Here is a 20,329-nt window from a genome sequence, read left to right as displayed (position 1 = left end):
ACTCAGTGTATACAGACACTCACACACTGTCACTCATCCATGGAGTTACTCACACACCTAGTCAGTCATGCAAAGAAACAATCTCACCTCCATTTCCTCAACTATACAGTTATACACACCTTACTTATTCAAACATATACTAACACATATTTACTCTCTTATACAATCCCTGATACAAGTTCACAATGATCCATACAGCCACTCACACATTCAGTGGCTCTCATGCACAGTTATTTATATATGCCAACTCTCACATGTACTGTGTTTTACATATGTACTTACTATGACATGTAGCATTGAGATATCCATTCACTCATCAATACACTCATGCACACAGTCAACCGCCCATGTAGCTTTTTCCACATGCACTCTTGAACTCATACACCTAGTGAATCAACTGCTCACACATCTATGCACAGAGTCACACACCTCCCAGCCACCCCCACACAAACTCAATCTCCCATAGAAATACTTGGGCAACCAATTAATAACACATATAGCCTCTCGTATAGCTAATGATCAACACATGCAGCAGTTTACATCACAACAGACATAATGATGCACAAATTAAGACAGTTTAGTCACTAACCCATGCATTCAGTGAGACACATTTAATCACTCACTCATACAGTCAGTCACGCACCTACTAAATCCTTCATCCAGACACTTATACATCCACTCATTCTTCAATATCTAAGACATATTTTAACTTTACAGAAACATACAGTCACTGGATGTTGTCATCAGTGATGTCATTTGAGATGTCATCAGTGATGTCATCAGTGATGTCACTGACCATGTCATGAATGATGTAATATGTGACATCATCAGCAGTGGATTGCGGGTGCGCGATATATAGTTAGTGCAACTAACTATATATGGAATTTCAATGGTTTTGTGTGAGTAAAATAAGGTTTTCTAAATGCTAATTCCTAACTATATATGGTCTATAACCTATGGTTTTTTCAGTGAATTTTCAAGGTTTTGTAAATGCTAATTCCTAACTATATATGGTCTATAACCTATGGTTTTTTCTGTGAATTTCATTGGTTTTTTAACAGCTAATATCTGTAGCTGTAAAATGTATTCTTCTTTAAATCCAAAAATATATTTTATAGTTTATGAATAATTTTTTTTTTAAATATTTTTTTTTCTTCGTTCCCGCTTCGCGAATCGGGAAGCTTCCCGTTAGCTGACCTTGATGCCGCGAAATAGACCGCGAGCCGGTAAACGTTTCTTTACCGCAAGTGCCGCGTTAGAAAACAACATCGTGACGCCTCCCGTCCGCATGACGTTTCACGTTGTCGCGTGATACGTCATATGACGTGCTACGTTAGCGAACTGGTACGCGAAGCGAGTCGCAAAGCGCAGGTTTCTGGAAGCAAACCGGGAGGCCCTGCAAAGCGCTTAACGTAAACACAGCAAGTCATGTGACTTGGTAATAACACTTTTCATTGGTTCATTTCACTTTTGGTTTCCTAATGATGTAAGACTAGGTCATATAATCTAAAATGAACACTTTTGATTGGTTGAGAACTCTTGTTTTTCCCAAATGATGAAAATCCCTCCTTCTTTCCTCACTCTGACTTTCATCATTGTGAGAGAAAGACCCTTTGTGATCACTGAGCAATGGCTTCTTTAGTAGCTTCAGCTGGTGCTTCCCCACCACCTCCACCACATCCAAGGAAGAGTGGACCACCTGCTCAAGTTGTAATTCAACAAGAAGAAGAAGAAGAGGAACAGGAGGACGAGCACGAAGAGAGGCAGTTTTTGCCTGAGCAGCCCAGGACGTCTCACCGGAAAGAAAACTTCATTTGGCAATTTTTTAAAATTCCCAAAGGTCAGAAAAAAGTAAATGCAAGATACGTAACTTGCCTTATATGTCAAGATAGACTGTCCAGAGGGACCGACAAAAAATACAGTTTCGGAAACTACACAATGCATCGCCATATGACTAGGTGGCATCCTAACAACTACAGTGCTGCACAGTTTCGGAACGACCTAGATAATCTCCCTATTATGGCCAGAAGATCTGTTGTACCGGAAGTAACGGGACCAGAGGGCAGGGAGATGGTGCCAAATATACAAATGAGATTTGGTGATGTAAAACACATCTGCGCATTTTGCGATGGATTCATTTCCTACGGAGAAAAAAGCATCACTCTGATCAACAGAGCTATTGACTATCATATGCAAGTTTGTCCGAAACGCCCAAAATAATAAATACTTCTTTTTTTTGTTTTGTTGCTCCTGTTGAGCCCTTTACAATGAATCGTTTTCATTGCCCCCTCCAAGAAAAACCCAAAAAAATATAAAACTGTTCCGAAAAATTCAAAAACAGTAAAAAAATGTTCAGAAAAATAAAAAAAAAAGTTCTTTTCAGAACTACCTCCCCGTTATTAAAAAATTGGTACAATATTTGGAACTGTGCCAACCTCTATTTCTCTTAGTTCGCTTCCCAGTTCGCTCGCGGGTACGCGAACCGGAAGCGACCCAAAAACAGTAAGTATAAGGGAAGGAAACAGACACTTATGTTAAAAGAAAGACAGCTATAAGGGAGTAAACTAGAGATACCATTACCCGTAATCCACTGCTGATGATGTCACATATTACATCATTCATGACATGCTCAGTGACATCATCAGCAGAGGATTGCGGGTTTTTTGGCAACATGCCTTATCCACGGTTTAATAACGCTGCCTTTTGCTTTATATAAGTTTTCAAATTGTATGAAATATATACCAATAGGTCGTTATGAACCTTTAGGTAGTGCTTTTCTTCATGAGGTCTGGTCGCTTCCATACACATACAGATGTTTCAAAGATGATCAAGAAGTTTATCTGAATGGAGAGGAATGCACTGAGACGCCAGATCATTCACTAATGTGTAGGCACATACATTTACACGGTTCATGCAACAAACACCGACCAAATATGGCTTGCGTGTTGCAAGGCACGCCAGTTCCTGCTATCATCCCCACGTTCAAGTTGTTGGAAAATGGTAGTTATTTGATGCTCAATAATGAAGATTGTTCTGAGTTAATTAAAAGTATTCCTTTTATCGTAACAGTAAGTGAACGGGTTATTTGCTGCAGAAATGTTCTATTTCCTCCCACACATGAACATAGGGAGTTTTCAATCTGGCCACAAATACCAACCTTGAGACACGTTTCAACGGCATGGCAAGAATAAGAGCTCTTTTGTCTCAGAGAGAGGTGGCCTTGAGTTCGGCCCGTGAAACTTTCGTACTTCACATAGCGAACACCCATACAGAGGTGCAAAACCTTTTTCAATTAACATTTGCCTTTCAATTTCAGCAACATGTTTCCGACTATCTGTAACGCATCCTCCACAAAGTCCCTGGTGCACTTTTTTAAAGTTGTTACCAGTGGTCTCGTGACTTCATTTGAGAAAATCTTTGGAGTCATCCCTGCTTCCTTTCATTGTATTTTCTGCACTCTGGTTCGTGGATTGGCATTTTTACTTGCATTACCAGCGGACGCTCTTGTGCTTTTTTACATTTTTAAATATGGATGTCCCTCCTATGCAACCTCCGACCCTGCAGCTGCTGACACTGTTCCGCAATCGCATGCTAGAATATTATGGCACAATGCCGTTGGCGATATTAAGCACGGCATATGGATTATCTTTTCGGTTCTCCTACTTCACCTGTGTCCAGCCTGTATTTCACTGCCTGACCTGTGATTTCGATTGGGCCATTGATTTGTGTCTCTGCGGACCGGTTTCTCCTGACGTCGACTTTAATCAGCTGATGACTCCTATCATTACTCACGAGTTGGTTTGTCCTGGCGAAAGGATTATGGCTGTGGCATTGATGCATGGACTACTTGGTCCCTGGAATTTACTGGCGGCAGCACAGTCTTTCTTGGAACAGAGCTTTCTTGAAAACCCACCGAGCTGTCCTCTGATGGTGATAGAGGATCCGGTGCTGGGAGAGCACGTATGTTCTTTTCCGCTTTTAAATTGGATGGCTGAACTGTTTTCGGATGAAGACGGTGACTTCCTATTGGAGGCTGTTGCAGCTTATTTTGCATACACAGTTATGTCATAGACCTTTTTCATGTTTGATATGCTGAGTACTAGCATTTCATTGACAATTCATTGACTTATTTGTCAAGTTTTTATTATTTACCTTGCCTATTGGCTTAAGACTCGATAAAGTACTTGGCTGTTTTATTTTTCTTTAGCATTAAATTTTCCTAGTTTTTAATGCTTTACCTTGCGGACCGTCCACATATAAACTTGCAATCTGCTCTCATGAGATGGCACTTCTATTATCTTATTCAGTTCGTTTCCGGATCATGAGGAGGTGTCATCTAGGTCCTGGATATCTTTACACCGTGTTAAGTTAGCATGGGCTCATTACCGGTTTAAACGCCATTTTTCCTTTTTTGCAACTTCTGCACACGACACTTAGTTGTTGCTTTAGCTTTCCACCTAGTAGTTCATCGTGGTTTACATGAGAATAATATGTTATTGGTCTACTATCTGCTTTACTTGTTAAACTATATCTGTACAGCGAGTGCTAAAGTTTCAAGAACAACACGATACAGAATTGTTATGAGGTCTGATCTCCACGACTTCATACTCATAACATAAGTGCAACTTCTGCCAATTCTGGGCATGAGGCGGGTTTTATATTGCTTTGCCGAACACACATACACAACAGTTGATGCGGTTCACATGAAGAGAGAGCTGGTGTATGCTGATGTGATTCCTTCAAATCTAAGACACTAAAGTATGGGCACGCCCTAAACCAACACAAAGAGACCTTCTTAGCAAATAATATAATATGTGTATTAGGGAGGGTGAGATATAAGCAGCCGCGGGCCGTGGAGGGAGTTACGATGGGGCAGGGAGGCGGGGAGGGGGAGAAGCAGGGTGGAGCCCTCTCTACCTTGCCCCTCCCCCTCCCCGCCTCCCTGCCCCACCGTAACTCCCTCCACGGCCCGCGGCTGATTATAAGTGTTGCTAACTCTTATTCATTTACAGCATGTTAACATACTGTCACCATTCGCTTTTTATGTACTAGTAACTATGCTGGTAATTTTGCTACTGATAATATGTGTACTTGTATTCTCCACCCTGCTTCTCCCCATCCCCGCCTCCCTGCCTCACCGTAACTCCCTCCACGGCCCGCGGCTGCTTATAAGTGTTGCTAACTCTTATTCATTTACAGCATGTTAACATACTATCACCATTCACTTTTTATGTACTAGTAACTATGCTGGTAATTTTGCTACTGATAATATGTGTACTTTTATTATCTAAGGTACTACGCCTGAGAAGACGGCATTAGTAAATAAACATTTCAAATACACATCTGTTCTTCTTAACTCCATGTTCTGGTTTCTAAGAAATCTATAACGACCGACTGTTCATGAGTTCCACGTATCCTGAGGTACTATAAGTTCATATTCTGGATTGTCTAAACATTGAGAGTTTGTTATATCCAATGTGACACTGTACCTAGCTTGCTAAATAGTTTTTGATTACTAACGTGAGTTTTGGGACACCCTAATTCGCCGAGGTTCCAATCCTCTGTCCACAGTTCTGTGTGAGAACAGAAACCCTGCGACAGGGGCACCCCCGACCCTTGCTGGAGCTTCATCACACTTGCGATACAACTCCAGCAATGCATTCGCCGAGGTTCCAATCCTCTGTCCACAGTTCTGTGTGAGAACAGAAACCCTGCGACAGGGGCACCCCCGACCCTTGCTGGAGCTTCATCACACTTGCGATACAACTCCAGCAATGCGCCACCTTTACGGCACAGATACATCACGCATCTGTGCTGTTTTTGCCCCATGATGCGCCGCATTGTAAATGCAGCACACCATAGGTGACGGAACAGCGGCACAGAATGACTAACACATCCCTGGTGATGCGCCAGTCATCATAAATGTATCCCTATGCTTCTTATCTTGTTAGAGATGAACCGCCATATGTATCATCAAAGTTATTTGCATTTCCTAAATAGCGAACTTTAAGGAATAAATAGCGATTCTTTACCATTCCTAGTTTGCGATGAGCTATTTGCTAATTAGCCGAATGTAGCCCAATGAAGCCCAATGTAGCCCAATGTAGCCCAAAGATGGCCGCCAGACACACAAAAAAACAAATGTAGCCCAAATATCAGCCAGATGTAGCCCAACTATAGCCCAGTGACAGAATGACCAATCAGCTTCGCAAACCTCCGTTACGCGAAGCGGAGCGCTGTTACAGATATATATCTTTTTTTGAACGTTAATTTCTCAAAATCCACTGGAGCACATATATTGAGACCTAGCAAAGGCACATCGGGCTACCAGTCCCTAATATTTTGCCAAGTTTCGTGCAAATCCATTCAGCCGTTCAATTATTATTATTATTATTTTTTTTTGCCCCGCGGGGCCCTTTTAAAACCTCCACATCAAACCTAGGGGATCAGCGAGGATCTACTATGCCCCCTTATAGTTATTTCCCCCTTTGTTTTGACCTCCTCTTGTCTCTCGATCCTACCGAGAGACAAGATGGCGGCCGCTACGGACTGTTTGGAATGTTGACAGACGCCGGAGAACCAATCAGCTTCGCTTCACAAAGCTCCGTTGCGCGAAAAGTCCGCGAACCAGTGCGCTGCCCGGTCCGCTGTTACAGATATATATCTTTTTTTAAACGTTAATTTCTCAAAATCCACTGGAGCACATATATTGAGACCTACAAAAGGCACATCGGGCTACCAGTCCCTACAATTTTGCCAAGTTTCGTGCAAATCCATTCAGCCGTTCGGGCTAAAAGTGAGGCCAACCGCCCTATGGAAAACTCAATGTTAAAAACACGTTTTGGGACCCCCCTTTTTTCTCGGCCCCCACTGGACGAACCCCCCCCAAATTTTCAAGGGCTGCTCAGAAACAAAATGTGCCATTTTCCTGAAAATTTCAGCCAATTCCGTCCACAAACGCCAAAGTTATTAGACATAGAATTTTCAAAAAACCCATAGAGAAAAAATCCTAACTATATATACCTACTGGCGACCGCCAGTAGGTAATACATATATATATAGTTTTTAAAATTTCTCAAAGATTCATCAAACGACGCCAAAGTTATAAGCAAAACAAAAAATGTTCTTCCTATGGAAACTCGGTCCTAACTATAACTAACTACTGGCGACCGCCAGTAGGTGATATATATATTAAATATATTAGATATTAATATTCATTTTAACAAAATTAATTAAATGTAATGTACATTTTTTACAAAATATAGTGAATACACTTAACTTTAAAAATAAACACACAAACATAATAATTTATACATTTATATTTACTTTAAAATAATTAATAAACTATTATATTTAATTTCTTTTATAATTTTAAATTAAATACAAATAAAATATATATATATATATATATATATATATATATATATATATATATATATATATATATATATATAATTTAAAATATTTATACAAATTCCAAAATAAATTAAAACTTTAAACAATGCAAAAATAATTAAACTTAAAATGCCCAATACAGACACTGCAACTGTAGGGAAAGTGTTGGATAGTAAAATAATAAAAATTATTATTCCAACTCCAGTGAGTGCAACAGTAGGGAAAATGTTGAATAGCGGAGGGGTAAAAATTGCTATTCCTACTTCAAGGAGTGCAACATTAGGGAAAGTGTTGGATAGTGGAGGGCAAACATTTACTATTCCCACTCTGGTGAGTGCAACAGAAGGGAAAGTGTTGAATAGCAGAGGGATAAAAATTGCTATTCACAACCAAACACTTAAAAAAATTATATTATTTAAGAAAATAATATTAATAATTAATAAACAATATTTAAAAAATAAAAAATAGTATACATATAAAAAGAACACATATTTTAATATGAATTACATATAACAAGAACCTACAATTATTATATAAACTAAATGATGAATAAATATACAAAAAAATATTCTTTTAAAAGAATTAAAACATAAATGCATTTCAGTTATTTCCTACCCTTTAACACCACACCAATAACAAAACATAACATTTTTCATTAAATGGAAAAAATATTATTAATAAAAAATAAAAAAACATTAATTGACTACACACAGGGACTCTGGGGCGGGGGATCCTGGTAGTGGGATTGGGAGGGAGCTTCACTGGGGGACAAATGGGTACACAAAACTATAAGCAGAGGTGGTGGATTTATGGAGAGGAAGATATTAGTGGGTGATCAGTGCCAGATGTTAAATGAGTAATCAGAAAGGCTATTTAGGAAGCTGGGGCAACGAGTAAATCTGTGGCCTTAATAATAAGACAAAAAGGGCAAAGGTGGTCCTGAAATTGCAAGCTTTAGAGATGGATATAATATGCCTTCAAGAGACTCATATCGAGAGAGCACAATTGCCTTTATCTGATACTCTGGGCATTATTCTGGTTGCGGACACGCGTCAAAATACGCAGACCTGTGGAGTTGCAATCTTGGCTAAAAAGGACTTGATTTTGATTTTTTTACACATGTCTGTATTGATCGATTAGGAAGATGGGTTATTTTAGAGTTTCGGTCAACTGACTGTACTTTTATGCTGTGTTCCGAATATGGCCCAATTCTGGATGATAAAGGGTTGTATGACTGGCTGACTAACAAACCGGTGATTTGGCCATCCCCTATTGTTTTATGCGGAGACTTAAACATCAATTTACCTAATAACTGGTCTTGCGAGCAGCATTATAAATCTAGTGGCAGGAAGCCTAGGGAATTCCAGCCTCTTAAAAGTCTCATTAAAGATCACACCCTGATGGATGTGTGGCAGATCAGGAGACCAACTGAACAACTTCTTTTCCTCTCCCTACCAGACACATACCCGCCTAGATTTTCTTTTGGTTTCACACTCTATGATTCAAGAGTGCGACACTGAAATTCCCCCCGGGTCAAGTCTGATCATAATCCCTTATATTTAGAAATCAAACAAGGTGGGTCCTGCAAAAAGGATAGTAAATGGGGCTTTGAGCTGGCATTATAATTTAATAACGAGTATCTTACCCATATGAGGACATGGATTGCGACCTTCCACAGAGAAAACCTGTGTAGTACTTACCTGGAAATCAATTTGGATACATTGAAAGCAGGGATTCGGGGGAAACCTTGCAGTTTACGTTAAATAGGGTAAAGAAGGACAAGCAAAAAATGCACCAGTTATACGCCACATTAGCAGTAAAAGAAAAGAAATGAATAGCTGCTACACAACAGGGGGTGATATCCAAGAGGCCCAGAAGGGGGTTATGATCGCTAAAGCAGCCATAAATGACATCACGATAGCCAAGGCAGCAGCTAAATTTCTAGCTCATAGGGAACACGCATATGAATATGGAGAATCAGTCTGCCGTACGCTTGCTATAAGTACTAAGCAAAAGAATGGCCAGAATGCAGTTAGGGAGGTAAGGGATTCTGTTCAAGGTATGATCTCTGATCCAGCAGGAATAAAATCAGCATTTAAAAGATTTGATCATCCATTGTATTCGGACACCAAGTAAGGGGGAGTGTGATGACGTCTGTAATTACTTAGATCTATCTGTATTCCCTAGATTAGATGCAGATGATCAGGCAGATCTAGAAGGCGTCCCTCTATGGGAAGAGATTTCAACGGCGATCTCTTCTCTGGCTTCAGGGAAAGCAGCTGGTGACGACGGTATACCCGTGGAAACTTTCTAGAGTATTTGCTCCAGAATTTAAAGACTGCCTTATGGGACTATTTACATATGTATTTGAAGGCAATAGACCTCCCCCTTAAATGTCACAAGCTAAGATCATGGTTTGCCCACAGAAGAACAAACCTGCAAGTGAGCTCGGTCATATAGACCTATTACGTTAATTATGTTAATTAATGGGGACTTTAAAACTTATGCTAAAATCTTAACCTCCCGCTTGTCCCCTATCATCAGCAAGGTAGTAATTAGGTGGCATCATGTGTTTATTCCATGAAGAGGCACCACGGACCATATTAGACGGGTAATCACATTGTTTGATGCTGCCCAGGTAGCAGAGGACCATATGTCCCTGATTCTGCTAGATGCCGAGAAGACTATTGATAGGGTCTCTTGCAATTACCTGTGGACTGTGTTGGAAAAAGTAAATATAGGTCCTGAATTCAGGCAAGCACTTAAGGCACTATATTTTACACCAGAGGCTAGATTATTTGTTGTAGGGGAACTCTGGGACATTTGCGATTTCAAGACGGACAAGGCAGGGATGTCCCAACTCCCCACTATTGTTCGCCCCCCTATAGAGATCTTTTTATCCGTAGGCTCGAGGCTAATGTGAAGATCCTCCCCATGGTATATAACATCTGGGATACCAAAACGCTCACCTATGCCAATGATATCACCTTAGTTACGCCTAAACCTGCTACAGCAATTGTCGAGATCAAGAAAGAACCTGCGGAATTTAGACGGATTTTGGGCGACTCCCTGAATAGGGACAAAACAGTAATCCTTGCAAGATCCACGGGTAGCCACAAGTGCAAGTTACCTGGGAGTTGCCATCACCCCTGATCTGGATTGTGTCATTAGGGACAATCTCAAACCTGTGCTTGAAAAATCCAAGAAAGATTAGCAAAGGTTGAATAATCTGCACCTATCGCTGGCAGGTCGATGCAACGTTATTATAATAGTTTTTTTCCCAAAATTCTTATTTTGTTCGTGCCATCCTCTTAGAGATTGGGAATTTGTGGTTTAAAAGTGGATGAAATAATGTCTTGTTTTGTGTGGTCTTATGGTAAACCAAGGCGAGCCCTGAAATTCTTGACCCTCCCTAAGATCGTGGAGGCTGGGGACTCCCAAACTTAAAATTATAATATTAGGCTACAGTTTTACTGAATCTCTGACCCCTATTACTTGAAAAAAGCCCCTGCAATTAGGAGCCGATTATTTCCCTTCCCCTTATGAATTATTGGTAGGTGATGAGACGTGGAGGAACTTATAGAGGCAAATCGAGTTGAACTACTTCAACCAGGTCCGCTTTAAGACTTTACTGAATGCCTTCAAAATCTAGTCAATAGTTCACAAATTAATGCGCTTGAGTCTTCTTAATTTGTATACCCCTCTAGACGACAATATTTTTCTCCCAGGAATCTTTGTGGACTCATATATTTTATGTTGGACCACAGCTGGCTTAAATAAGTTGGGCTTTTTTTACTCCTTTACTCCACTGTTGGTTTAAAATCATTTCAAGAGATCAGAGATGAATTTGGCCTTAGTCATAAGGTCTTCTTTAAGTTTTTCCAAAGCAGGGATTTCCTTTATCCTAAGGCTGGAGGAGTGTTTGGATTCCAAAAGTGCGATCTGGCTAACACCTTGCTAGCAAGTCACAAACCTGCAATTGGATTTATCTGTTCCCTGCTTAAAAAACACACAAAGTATGACATGGTCAAACAGTCTTTGAGATGGCAAGAAAAGCTGGCTATTTCAGACGTCTGCTTTCGGGATTCTTTTTTTCTGGCTCAGTCAGCGTTTTTATCCTCCAAATTACATGTGCTGTATTATAAAACGTGTTTTAATCTTTACTACACACCCAGGAGGATTATCAAATGTAGGGATGGTAAAGGTACCAGATACCCTAGAAGTCAACTGAGGGGCGCTGATATAGTAGATATTTTTGCTACCTGCCCGTCCCTATCTCTCATAAAATCCTAGATCACTGATTTCCTTTCCAACAAATCAAATATTCAGGTATCCATAATTGCAGCTGTGATTCTCCTGGTAGTGTCTGAAATTGAGAGACCGGCAAGAGGTAGAGGGTTGGTTTTCATCACTATGACCATTTTCAGCTTATGTATCGCCTCGGCTTGGTTTGACAGTAATCCACCAGTGTTCCAACAATGGCTAGCCAGGATGTTGGCAAGTTGTAATCTAGAAAAGGGCAATTATTCTACGGAAAGGGATTCCGAGTAAGAGGAAAGGCCTTGGGAGATGGGGTCCGCTACTGAACTGGTTAGAACCAAGGAGTTATTGATGTTAGGCACGCTGCACTTTATTCTGGTATGTATAAGGATTCTACACACTTTGTCTGTCGTTATTGGACTTGTTTGTATCTTCTTCTTTATTTGTCTTTTGTCTCTTTTTTTCTTCCTGTTTCACCTTCCATTCCTTTCTCTCCGGGCGGAGTATTAAATTGTACAGACTGAATGAGTGTGTCCTATGGAAATGATAACCACGGCACTCTAAAAATGTACAATTTAGTATATGAGTCTCTCAAATCAAGAAAAACACCATGATGTAGGGAGAAACCTCCTGCTACAGGAAACATTCAGGCGAGCAAAAAGATTTTTTGATCATTCACTGAAGTGATTTATTCACTGATAGATGGCAAAAAAACAATATCATTGACACTACATCAAGTATCAAAACATTCATGAAGCTAATTATTTCTATGATGTGCTTTAGAAATCCAGTCCTTTGTCTTGTAGAACATCAGAGACAGCCAACGCGAGTTTCGTCATCACCGTGACTTCCTCAAGGCTTAGATACTGTTCACACGGCAGCCTGATAATTCTCATTGGCTCAATAGTCCCTTATGTGTGAAGTCTCCTGTGACCATATTCGAATCCTAAAGGCTCACTTCTATTGACTGCTTCAGGTCCTTATCTTTCTTTGTTACGTCTATGGTACAGTTGCTCGGTCCTCCCAGATGTTTGATAATACGTATATACGATAAATAAACTCTATCCTTTGTTGCTATGTCAGGAGTCGATTTGTATGTGTATAAAAAACAAATTCAGCAACTCTTAATGATCATTCGGCAGAAAGTAAGTCTTAGTCGCGCTGTCCACAGTAGGTATATATCCAATTATTAGGAAGCCATAAGAAGGCCATTCAATGACTCTAGTTTTCTATCAAGTAATCCAGGAGATTGTAGTTCAATGTCCAGAGTACTGTGATAAGACCCTGAAATGATGCTCCATACGGTCACATTAACCAGCTCTTTCTGTCGCAGAAAGAGCTGGTTAATGTGACCGTATGGAGCAGAAAGTCCTGGGTAATTTCTGACCCACAATATTAATGACTCAATATTTGTGTAACTCATTATTTTGTACTTGATATTCTTTCTCTGCACCCTCTCCTATGAAAAACTGGTAACCTAGGTAAAGTCTTGTAAAAAAGGAAAGCCCTCTGCGAAACTCTTCTTCTGCCAGGTGGATGGAGAGGATGAGCTTTTATAATCCTATAAAGAAAGGATCTTAAACACTATTTTGAAATGTGCAAAATTTCCTAGTTCTAAACTGGCATATTTCACTCTGTATTAATGTACAGAATATCATGTGCTTGCACATATTACTTAGGTTAGTTTTATGTTGTGCTTTCTGGGTTGAGGTGATTACTAAGTACACAGTAGACACATAACCTATGAAGATACATAGATGTGATAAACGTTGCCTTGTCAGGCTTCATATGACATGAAAGTTTGCACATGAGCAAAAAAACATTTTTAATACCTCTGTAATAAAGAGAGAAATGGACCTGACCCTCACGGCAGGGTCACCTCCAAACATTTTGCCTTAACCTCTTCTGTTTTGCTATATTTATTTGTTGCCATTAGGACTCTGTGCACTCAACCACAGCTAACCAGTGCTATAGTGCTTGTGCTATTTTCCATAGAGAACATGGTAAGACAGGCCTACAACTGAATGGCAGTTTTATTTCCTTAAAAATCCCTAGTATATTGCACTACATGCAACCAGGACCTCTAAATTAAATGCTACTAGTGGGCCTGCAGCACTCATTGTGCAACCTACTCAAGTAGCAATTTAAAGCATGTCTCGGACCTGCCACTGTACAGTTCAGTTTTAAACTGCAATTTTGACCTGGCAAAATAAACTTTTGCCAGGAATAAATCTTCCTTCCCTAAGTAAGGCTCTAAAAGCCCATAGTGCAGGGTGCATGGTGTTGAAAAAGTAGAACATGTGGAATTAAGTTTAAATGTCCTGTTAGCTAAAAACTCCCAAAGTTGTTTTTCTCTACTCTAAGGGCTATCTCCCACATTGGCTTATGCTGGGTTACATTATTAAATTTAAAGAGTGTGAAATGTGGATTAGGAGCTGATAAAAATATTCTGTTTGGACACAAATGAATAGTCATTTAAAATCCTCTTTAATGGTAAAGTCGGATTTTAGATCACAATTCGGGAAATGACACTTTTAGAAAGTTGCAAAAAGAACAATTGATGGACAGAATGCAGAACAATGTCATACATTCACCCCAGTACAGAGATCTGGGCCTGAGTCCATCGTTTTTTTGCTCCCCGTGCCATTCCAGTTTAAACCCAGCCATATGCAAATCAGTCTTGACCCTGCACCCAAAGGAAACAGTCCAGCCCGAACTGCCAGCCCAGGTACTCCCTGGACCGGAAACAAACATCCTAGGACCTAGGACCAGGTTGCTTGTTTCCGGTCCAAGGAAGGCCTGGCTTGGCAGTTCGAGCTGGCCTGTTCCCATAAGGAACAGGGTCAAGACTGATTTGTATATGGCTGGGTATGACCTCGGCTGGTGAGGTGAGCTACAGAATGATGATGGATTCAACCCAGATCTGTGACTGGAGGTGAGTGTCTGAACAGTTCCAGCGCTCGGTCCGTTATCTCCTTGTATATGCTTTGTTTGCCCTAAGTTGACAGGATATGCCCAGCCATTAAACGTCATGTGACCCAGGACACTTTCCCGAAGGCACAAATGTTTAGTGCAAGAAAATGCCAACTTTTAAAAAGTAAACAGAAGGAGATGATGGACAGAGTGCTGCAACTTTTCAGACACTCACCCCTAGTCGCAGATCTGGGTTGAATCCACCATCGTTCTTTAGCTCAGTTCACCACTCCAGTTCAGACCCAGCCATATGCAAATAAGTCTTGACTGGAAATAAGCATCCTGGGACCGGTTTGGGGGAAGCACCCCTCATTAGCCAGGCTCACTTGAATCGAGTGGCAAAGTGAGCAAGGGACCCATGCTCACTTGTGTGTTTTTTAAGCAGGTAACAGTGTCTGAAAAGTTGCAGCACTCTGTCCATCATCTCCTTCTGTTTACTTTTTAAAACTTGGCATTTTCTTGCACTAAACATTTGTGCCTTCGGGAAAGTGTCCTGGGTCACATGACGTTGAATGGCTCTGCAGTTGGAGGTTTGTGTATTCCTCCCAGACAATCACACGAAGGGGACTAGGAGGGCAGGATGGCCAATCCTGGCAGGATGGCTTGGGTTGGAGCTGTTCTCTGCCCCTCTTACATATTAAAGGGCTCTGCCTCCAGCACACATAAAGAAATCTAATACCAGGCCTGCCTACCTTTTGTCATCCCAGACTTCTTGGAGCCTTGACAGGAGAAAGAACCAATTTTCCGGAGCCAGATATGGGGTTAAGAAAGGGGGATCTCCACGCACACCAAGGCTGGCATCAGGTGTAAATACTGGATCCTCAGAACAACTCTTCAGTGCACTCCTGGTCCTGTGGAAGATTCAGAAGGTTTGCACTGTTGCCAGAAGGACTGCCTTGCAGCTTTGAAGGATTGCCATGCTGATTCGAAGGACTGCCAAACTGCTTGAAGGATAACTGGTCCTGCTCTTTAAACCCATGACCACCTGAGTGACTTCATGGGCTAGTTGGCTTGTCTCCTGCATGAGCCACAGGGACATAAAAAGCACCTGAGGCTTTGAGCCCTGTTCTAGCCTATGTTGGAATGAGTCTAAACTCTTTCAGGGGTGCACCGCAGGTCCTGGACCCTTGGTAGTGGCATTGATGGTACCTCTACCAAAACTAGGGACTTCTATTTCTTTTTTCAAAAGCTGCCTAGAGAAGCAACAGAAGACTAGAACCTACCTGTCAGCTGATCCGTTCAAGGTGCCTTACCGGTTGGCCTGACTTCGTGGTATTTTCTGCACCAATTCTTCCCTACAGCAGCAGAAAATTTTCAGTGGGACCTCTTGGTGATTGTATCTGGCCTCATGGAGCCATCTTCGGCTACAGTCTGCAGCTTTATCCTGCTGGAGAATTGCGACTTCCAAAATGTTTTCTAAGTTTGAATGTAAAAATCTTTACAGCGACCTTGTCCATCTGCATCCAACGACGATGCCTCCTCCTTGGACAATGCCTGCTGCCTTGCCCTGCTGAAGACTCTATCTTCCTCATCTATCTTCTTCTTCCTTAATTTTTGACTTTGACCTGGTCTCGGCCAGATACCTGTCATTGGTGCCTTGATCTTTTAGGTGATAGATTTCCCTGAAAGCTTTAAAAATCATAATTCTGGTTCTAGTTATCAGATTACATATGTTTAGGTGTCAATTTATTCATTTCATTTGACTCTCTTTTCCTATATTGGCTTGTGATTTTTCTTGTGTTGTGTTTTTATTGTATTGCTGTTTGTATGCTGCAAAAATACTTTGCAAATTGCCTCTAAATTAAGCCTGACTGCTTTTGTGCCAAGCTACCATAGGGTTAAACACAGGTTAATTTAGTAACTATTGTGTTTTACATTAGAAGGGCTGTGGTTATTGCCTTTTTGGGGCTTCTATACCTAATCCAATTTCTTACAGAAAGCAATAGGATTTTGTTCCAAATGAAAGATTTTCCTCAGAGAAAACAGATTGGAAAACTGATTTAGTGCTGTTTGGAGCTTGTTTCTACAACACCAACAAACGGTGCAAAACCTTACCCTTTATTCCATCTTACTATATAGGAAATGTTGCACACCAGTAGTTCGGTACATTTTTTGTATAAAAAAATCCCAGATCAGGATTTATTTGTTACCACAGTGCTATGACATAGCTAAAAGAATACGAGGTCACAGGGCTGTATCACAATCAGTTTTTCTAACAGAGTATAGCACTTGTCCCATGCACCTTCAGGACATAAAGAGAATTTGTGTAATCTGATCATTCTATTAGTTAGTGCTTTATTTTCCAAATACACATCTTGCAATCAGTGAACAAGGTTCGCCACTTTCTGTTTCTGAGCTGTGTTGTCTGAAGTTTCACTTTATGCCTTACAAGTTCATAAAACAGGCGCTTGATTCTGTGCTGCACAGAAAAGCACGTCATGATACAACCTGACAGTGTGCTTAATTTCTTCTACTTATAGCACATATGCTCTGCTTAACCTTCATGGTTTTTTTTTCAATAGGCGATTCGGTGGTTGTGGAGAGGAAAAACGAAAATGGCTGGTGGTACGGGACATCTAATGAGAAGAAAGGTTACTTCCCCTCTACCTACGTCGAGGAGCGCCAAGACGACTCATCGCAGATATAGAAAAACATCCCCACAGCATATCTTATGCTCCTATGATCCTTGAAGGAGACAACATGAGATCATCCAATCACAGAGGACTGGTTGATTAATTGGAATATTCTATGAAATGTCTACTTGAAACTACAAATGTTTATATCATTGATTCTTAATTTACTGTTAACTGTTTGTAGCAGTGCATTGTCTGTTCTTGTCATGAAAACTAAAATTGTACCAAAAGAAGTCCTAAAACATTTGTGTTCGTGTGCAGTTTGAGATTACTTTACCATCAACCCATCAATGTAAAACACAGAATAAAAATATCAGATTTACATTCATCTTAAAACTGTGGCATTAGCAAAGTGACTCCTGGGAAAAGTTGTTGCTTTTGTATCAGAACGTCACAAAATAGAGCTATAGCGATATGTATGATTTCAAGTTTTTTTTAAATTCCAACAAAAGCTTTTGCGAATGTTTATCAAAAATATATTGATCAAAGGACAGTAAACATTATACAAAATGATTCATCGGATGAGAAAAATATTGCAAAAATCAAAACCTGAGATTTTTTTACAGTTTGTGAGAGATAAAATATTTCAAACACCATTGTTCATCATGATAAAATAGAGAACAATCTATTGGGAGAAGAAGCAAGCAGGGGGAAAGCCAATAGGTCTGGTGTTGGCTGCTAGTCTTTTGGTTTTGTGGCTTCTCCATAATTTTGGCAGTCGTCCCATGAGGGAGCAAAGTCATTGGATCTTTTTAACAAGTATAATTATTAAACTACTGAAGCATAAGATGTTTTTTTATTCTGTATAAAAAGGAATATGGGTTTCTCTTTACATATAACATCTGCTCATTCAGAGGTGTTGTATGGATTTCATGACTTCTTAGGTAGATGTCCACTACATCAAATTCTGATAAATAAGTTTCTTTGTATAGGTGAAACAATTTAAATCAGATACATTATCCATTTATCCACCCCTACAATTCATAGGTTGTCATTTAAGTAATTCTTAGCAATTATCTAAAAAATCAGCTAATACGGCAAACCTACTTCTTCAGGGCTGGAACACCAGCTTGTGGACATGGTTTCATAATATTGTTAATTGTACCAGTATATACAGAAAAACCACACAGTATGAATTACAGACAGAGATATTGTACTTCTGTTGCTCAGTATAATGTAGAGCCTAAGATCAAAGAACACAAATATGTATTCAAAACTGTCTGATTGACTACAATAAATTATTTATTAAACTTGTGATTGTGATTTTCACCATTCTTAAGTAACATTTGAATGTGTTGATAGTAGATAAAGACACAGCCACTCTTCTATATGCAAACCCTAATATTTCTTTCAGAAAATCAGAAACCATGAAGACTGTACTCAGCCCCAATTATACTGATCATTATATTGTCACAGAATCTAACAGTTGGTTTCCCGAACAACTGAAAGGATGTTTACGATGTAACAACTATATATCTTTTTAATGTGTGATTGATAAAACCAAGACATTTTCCAACTTTGTGAATTCCCGATTTTTCAAATTCTAGAGTATTTATCAATTGCAACACAATCTTCTGTGTATCAGTAATATCTGAAGTGCGAGAAAAAAAGTGAAAAAAATACAAAAGTGAGCATCAGCCTAAGGTGTAGGACTTGCCCGGCATAAGAAAAAGAAACACATGTTGACATAGTAAATATGCTTGGCTTTTCATAGTGAAAAGACACCTGGACACTTAGCTTGCCACTTACCTGTTACCTCCAGTCCCTGCTTGTTCTAGGGTGATCAAGTGACAACGCAGCTGCCAGGGATTTCCTAATGGGGTTTTCCCGACTTGGTTTTCCCATCACCGTTCTTCCCGTCAACAGAAGCCCCGCACACCTTGAACCTACTTAATGCAGGCCACAGCATGACTCAGCAGGTGTGCCACTGGCAAACCAAAGGTGTGCCAAAGGCAAGCCTGTCTGCACCCCTCTATACCTGGACTGCTCCCATTGTGATGACCCCTGGCTCTCCCACCCCCCGAAGATACACTATTGCGGAGCTCTACACTCTTGACCCCAGATGCGTCAACAAACACTTCCATGGCGCTGACCCATGCTCCACATTAGGACCTTTTACCTGCACCCACTACCACTACACCTGCCACTGCACACACACCAGCCCCCCAACCAGCCCCACCCCAAACACACCCCATACACCACCTTAACAAAAACACCAACTCACATGTACCCTTCTCAACACACGCTTACTATGAAAGCATTCCACTGAATTATAGGGCTTCATCGCCATCCTTGCATCCGACATTGCCTTCCTCACTGTGACTTGATTAAACCCCACATCCGCCCAGACATTGCCACAGTGATCCACAACAGATATAAAATCACTCACCAGAATTTCACCAAGAAGCAGGAAGAAGGATTAGCACAACCATCATCCACAAAGAGACCATACAGTGTACCATCACCACCGACAACACCACCACCCTCATGGAACATCTCAACTTCAAACTCCACAGGGATGACAAGACAACCATCAGAGGTACCCTCACATGCTGACCCCCAAGCCCAAGCCGATGCTCAAGCTTCTACAACACCATTGCAGACTTCATTGCACCCCTAGCTTTTGACTCCAAGGATTACATCTTCCTCTGTGACCTAAATTTCCATTGAGAACCCCAACAACAAAAACACCACACACCTTGACAGTATCAACAGCCTCCGATTGACCCAGATCATCCACATCCCTACACACATCCCAGGACACATGCTGGACCCAATTTTTACCTTCAGCAGCCGAGTCAAATACAGCCATGTCACAAAACTCACATGGAACGATCACTCCATCATTCACTTTAGCATCTCCAGCCCTTGCACCACCTCTCCCAAGATTAGCAATACCCCCCACCATAGGTGGAACAAAATCTCAGAGACCATCTGGGCAAACGCCCTTCCAACCCTGCTACCACTACCAACCACGAAGAGGGAGTGAAAAACTACAACTCCTGGATCACTAATTTCACAGACGGCATTGCACCATCAAGAGCAATATCCAGTGAAATCCTTCAAAA

The 20,329-nt window shown here is 40.7% G+C and overlaps 1 protein-coding gene across 2 annotated transcripts in view; it reads left to right on the top strand.

Moving 5' to 3' along the window:
- The window catches only part of NOSTRIN (nitric oxide synthase trafficking), a 743,535-nt gene extending 725,020 nt beyond the window's left edge, over positions 1-18,515 (top strand). For both annotated transcript variants that reach the window (XM_078681620.1, XM_078681621.1), the window contains one exon: positions 17,151-18,515. In XM_078681620.1, the coding sequence (XP_078537746.1) occupies positions 17,151-17,275 (125 nt within the window). In that variant the 3' untranslated portion in view covers positions 17,276-18,515. The remainder of the gene's footprint in view (positions 1-17,150) is intronic.
- Positions 18,516-20,329: the final 1,814 nt, after the last annotated feature.

This window comes from Lissotriton helveticus, chromosome 3_1 (assembly GCF_964261635.1).
Source record: "Lissotriton helveticus chromosome 3_1, aLisHel1.1, whole genome shotgun sequence".
NCBI classification, from domain to species: domain Eukaryota; kingdom Metazoa; phylum Chordata; class Amphibia; order Caudata; family Salamandridae; genus Lissotriton; species Lissotriton helveticus.
Note: the sequence above shows the minus strand (reverse complement) of the source record. Positions and strands in the feature narration are given on the sequence as shown.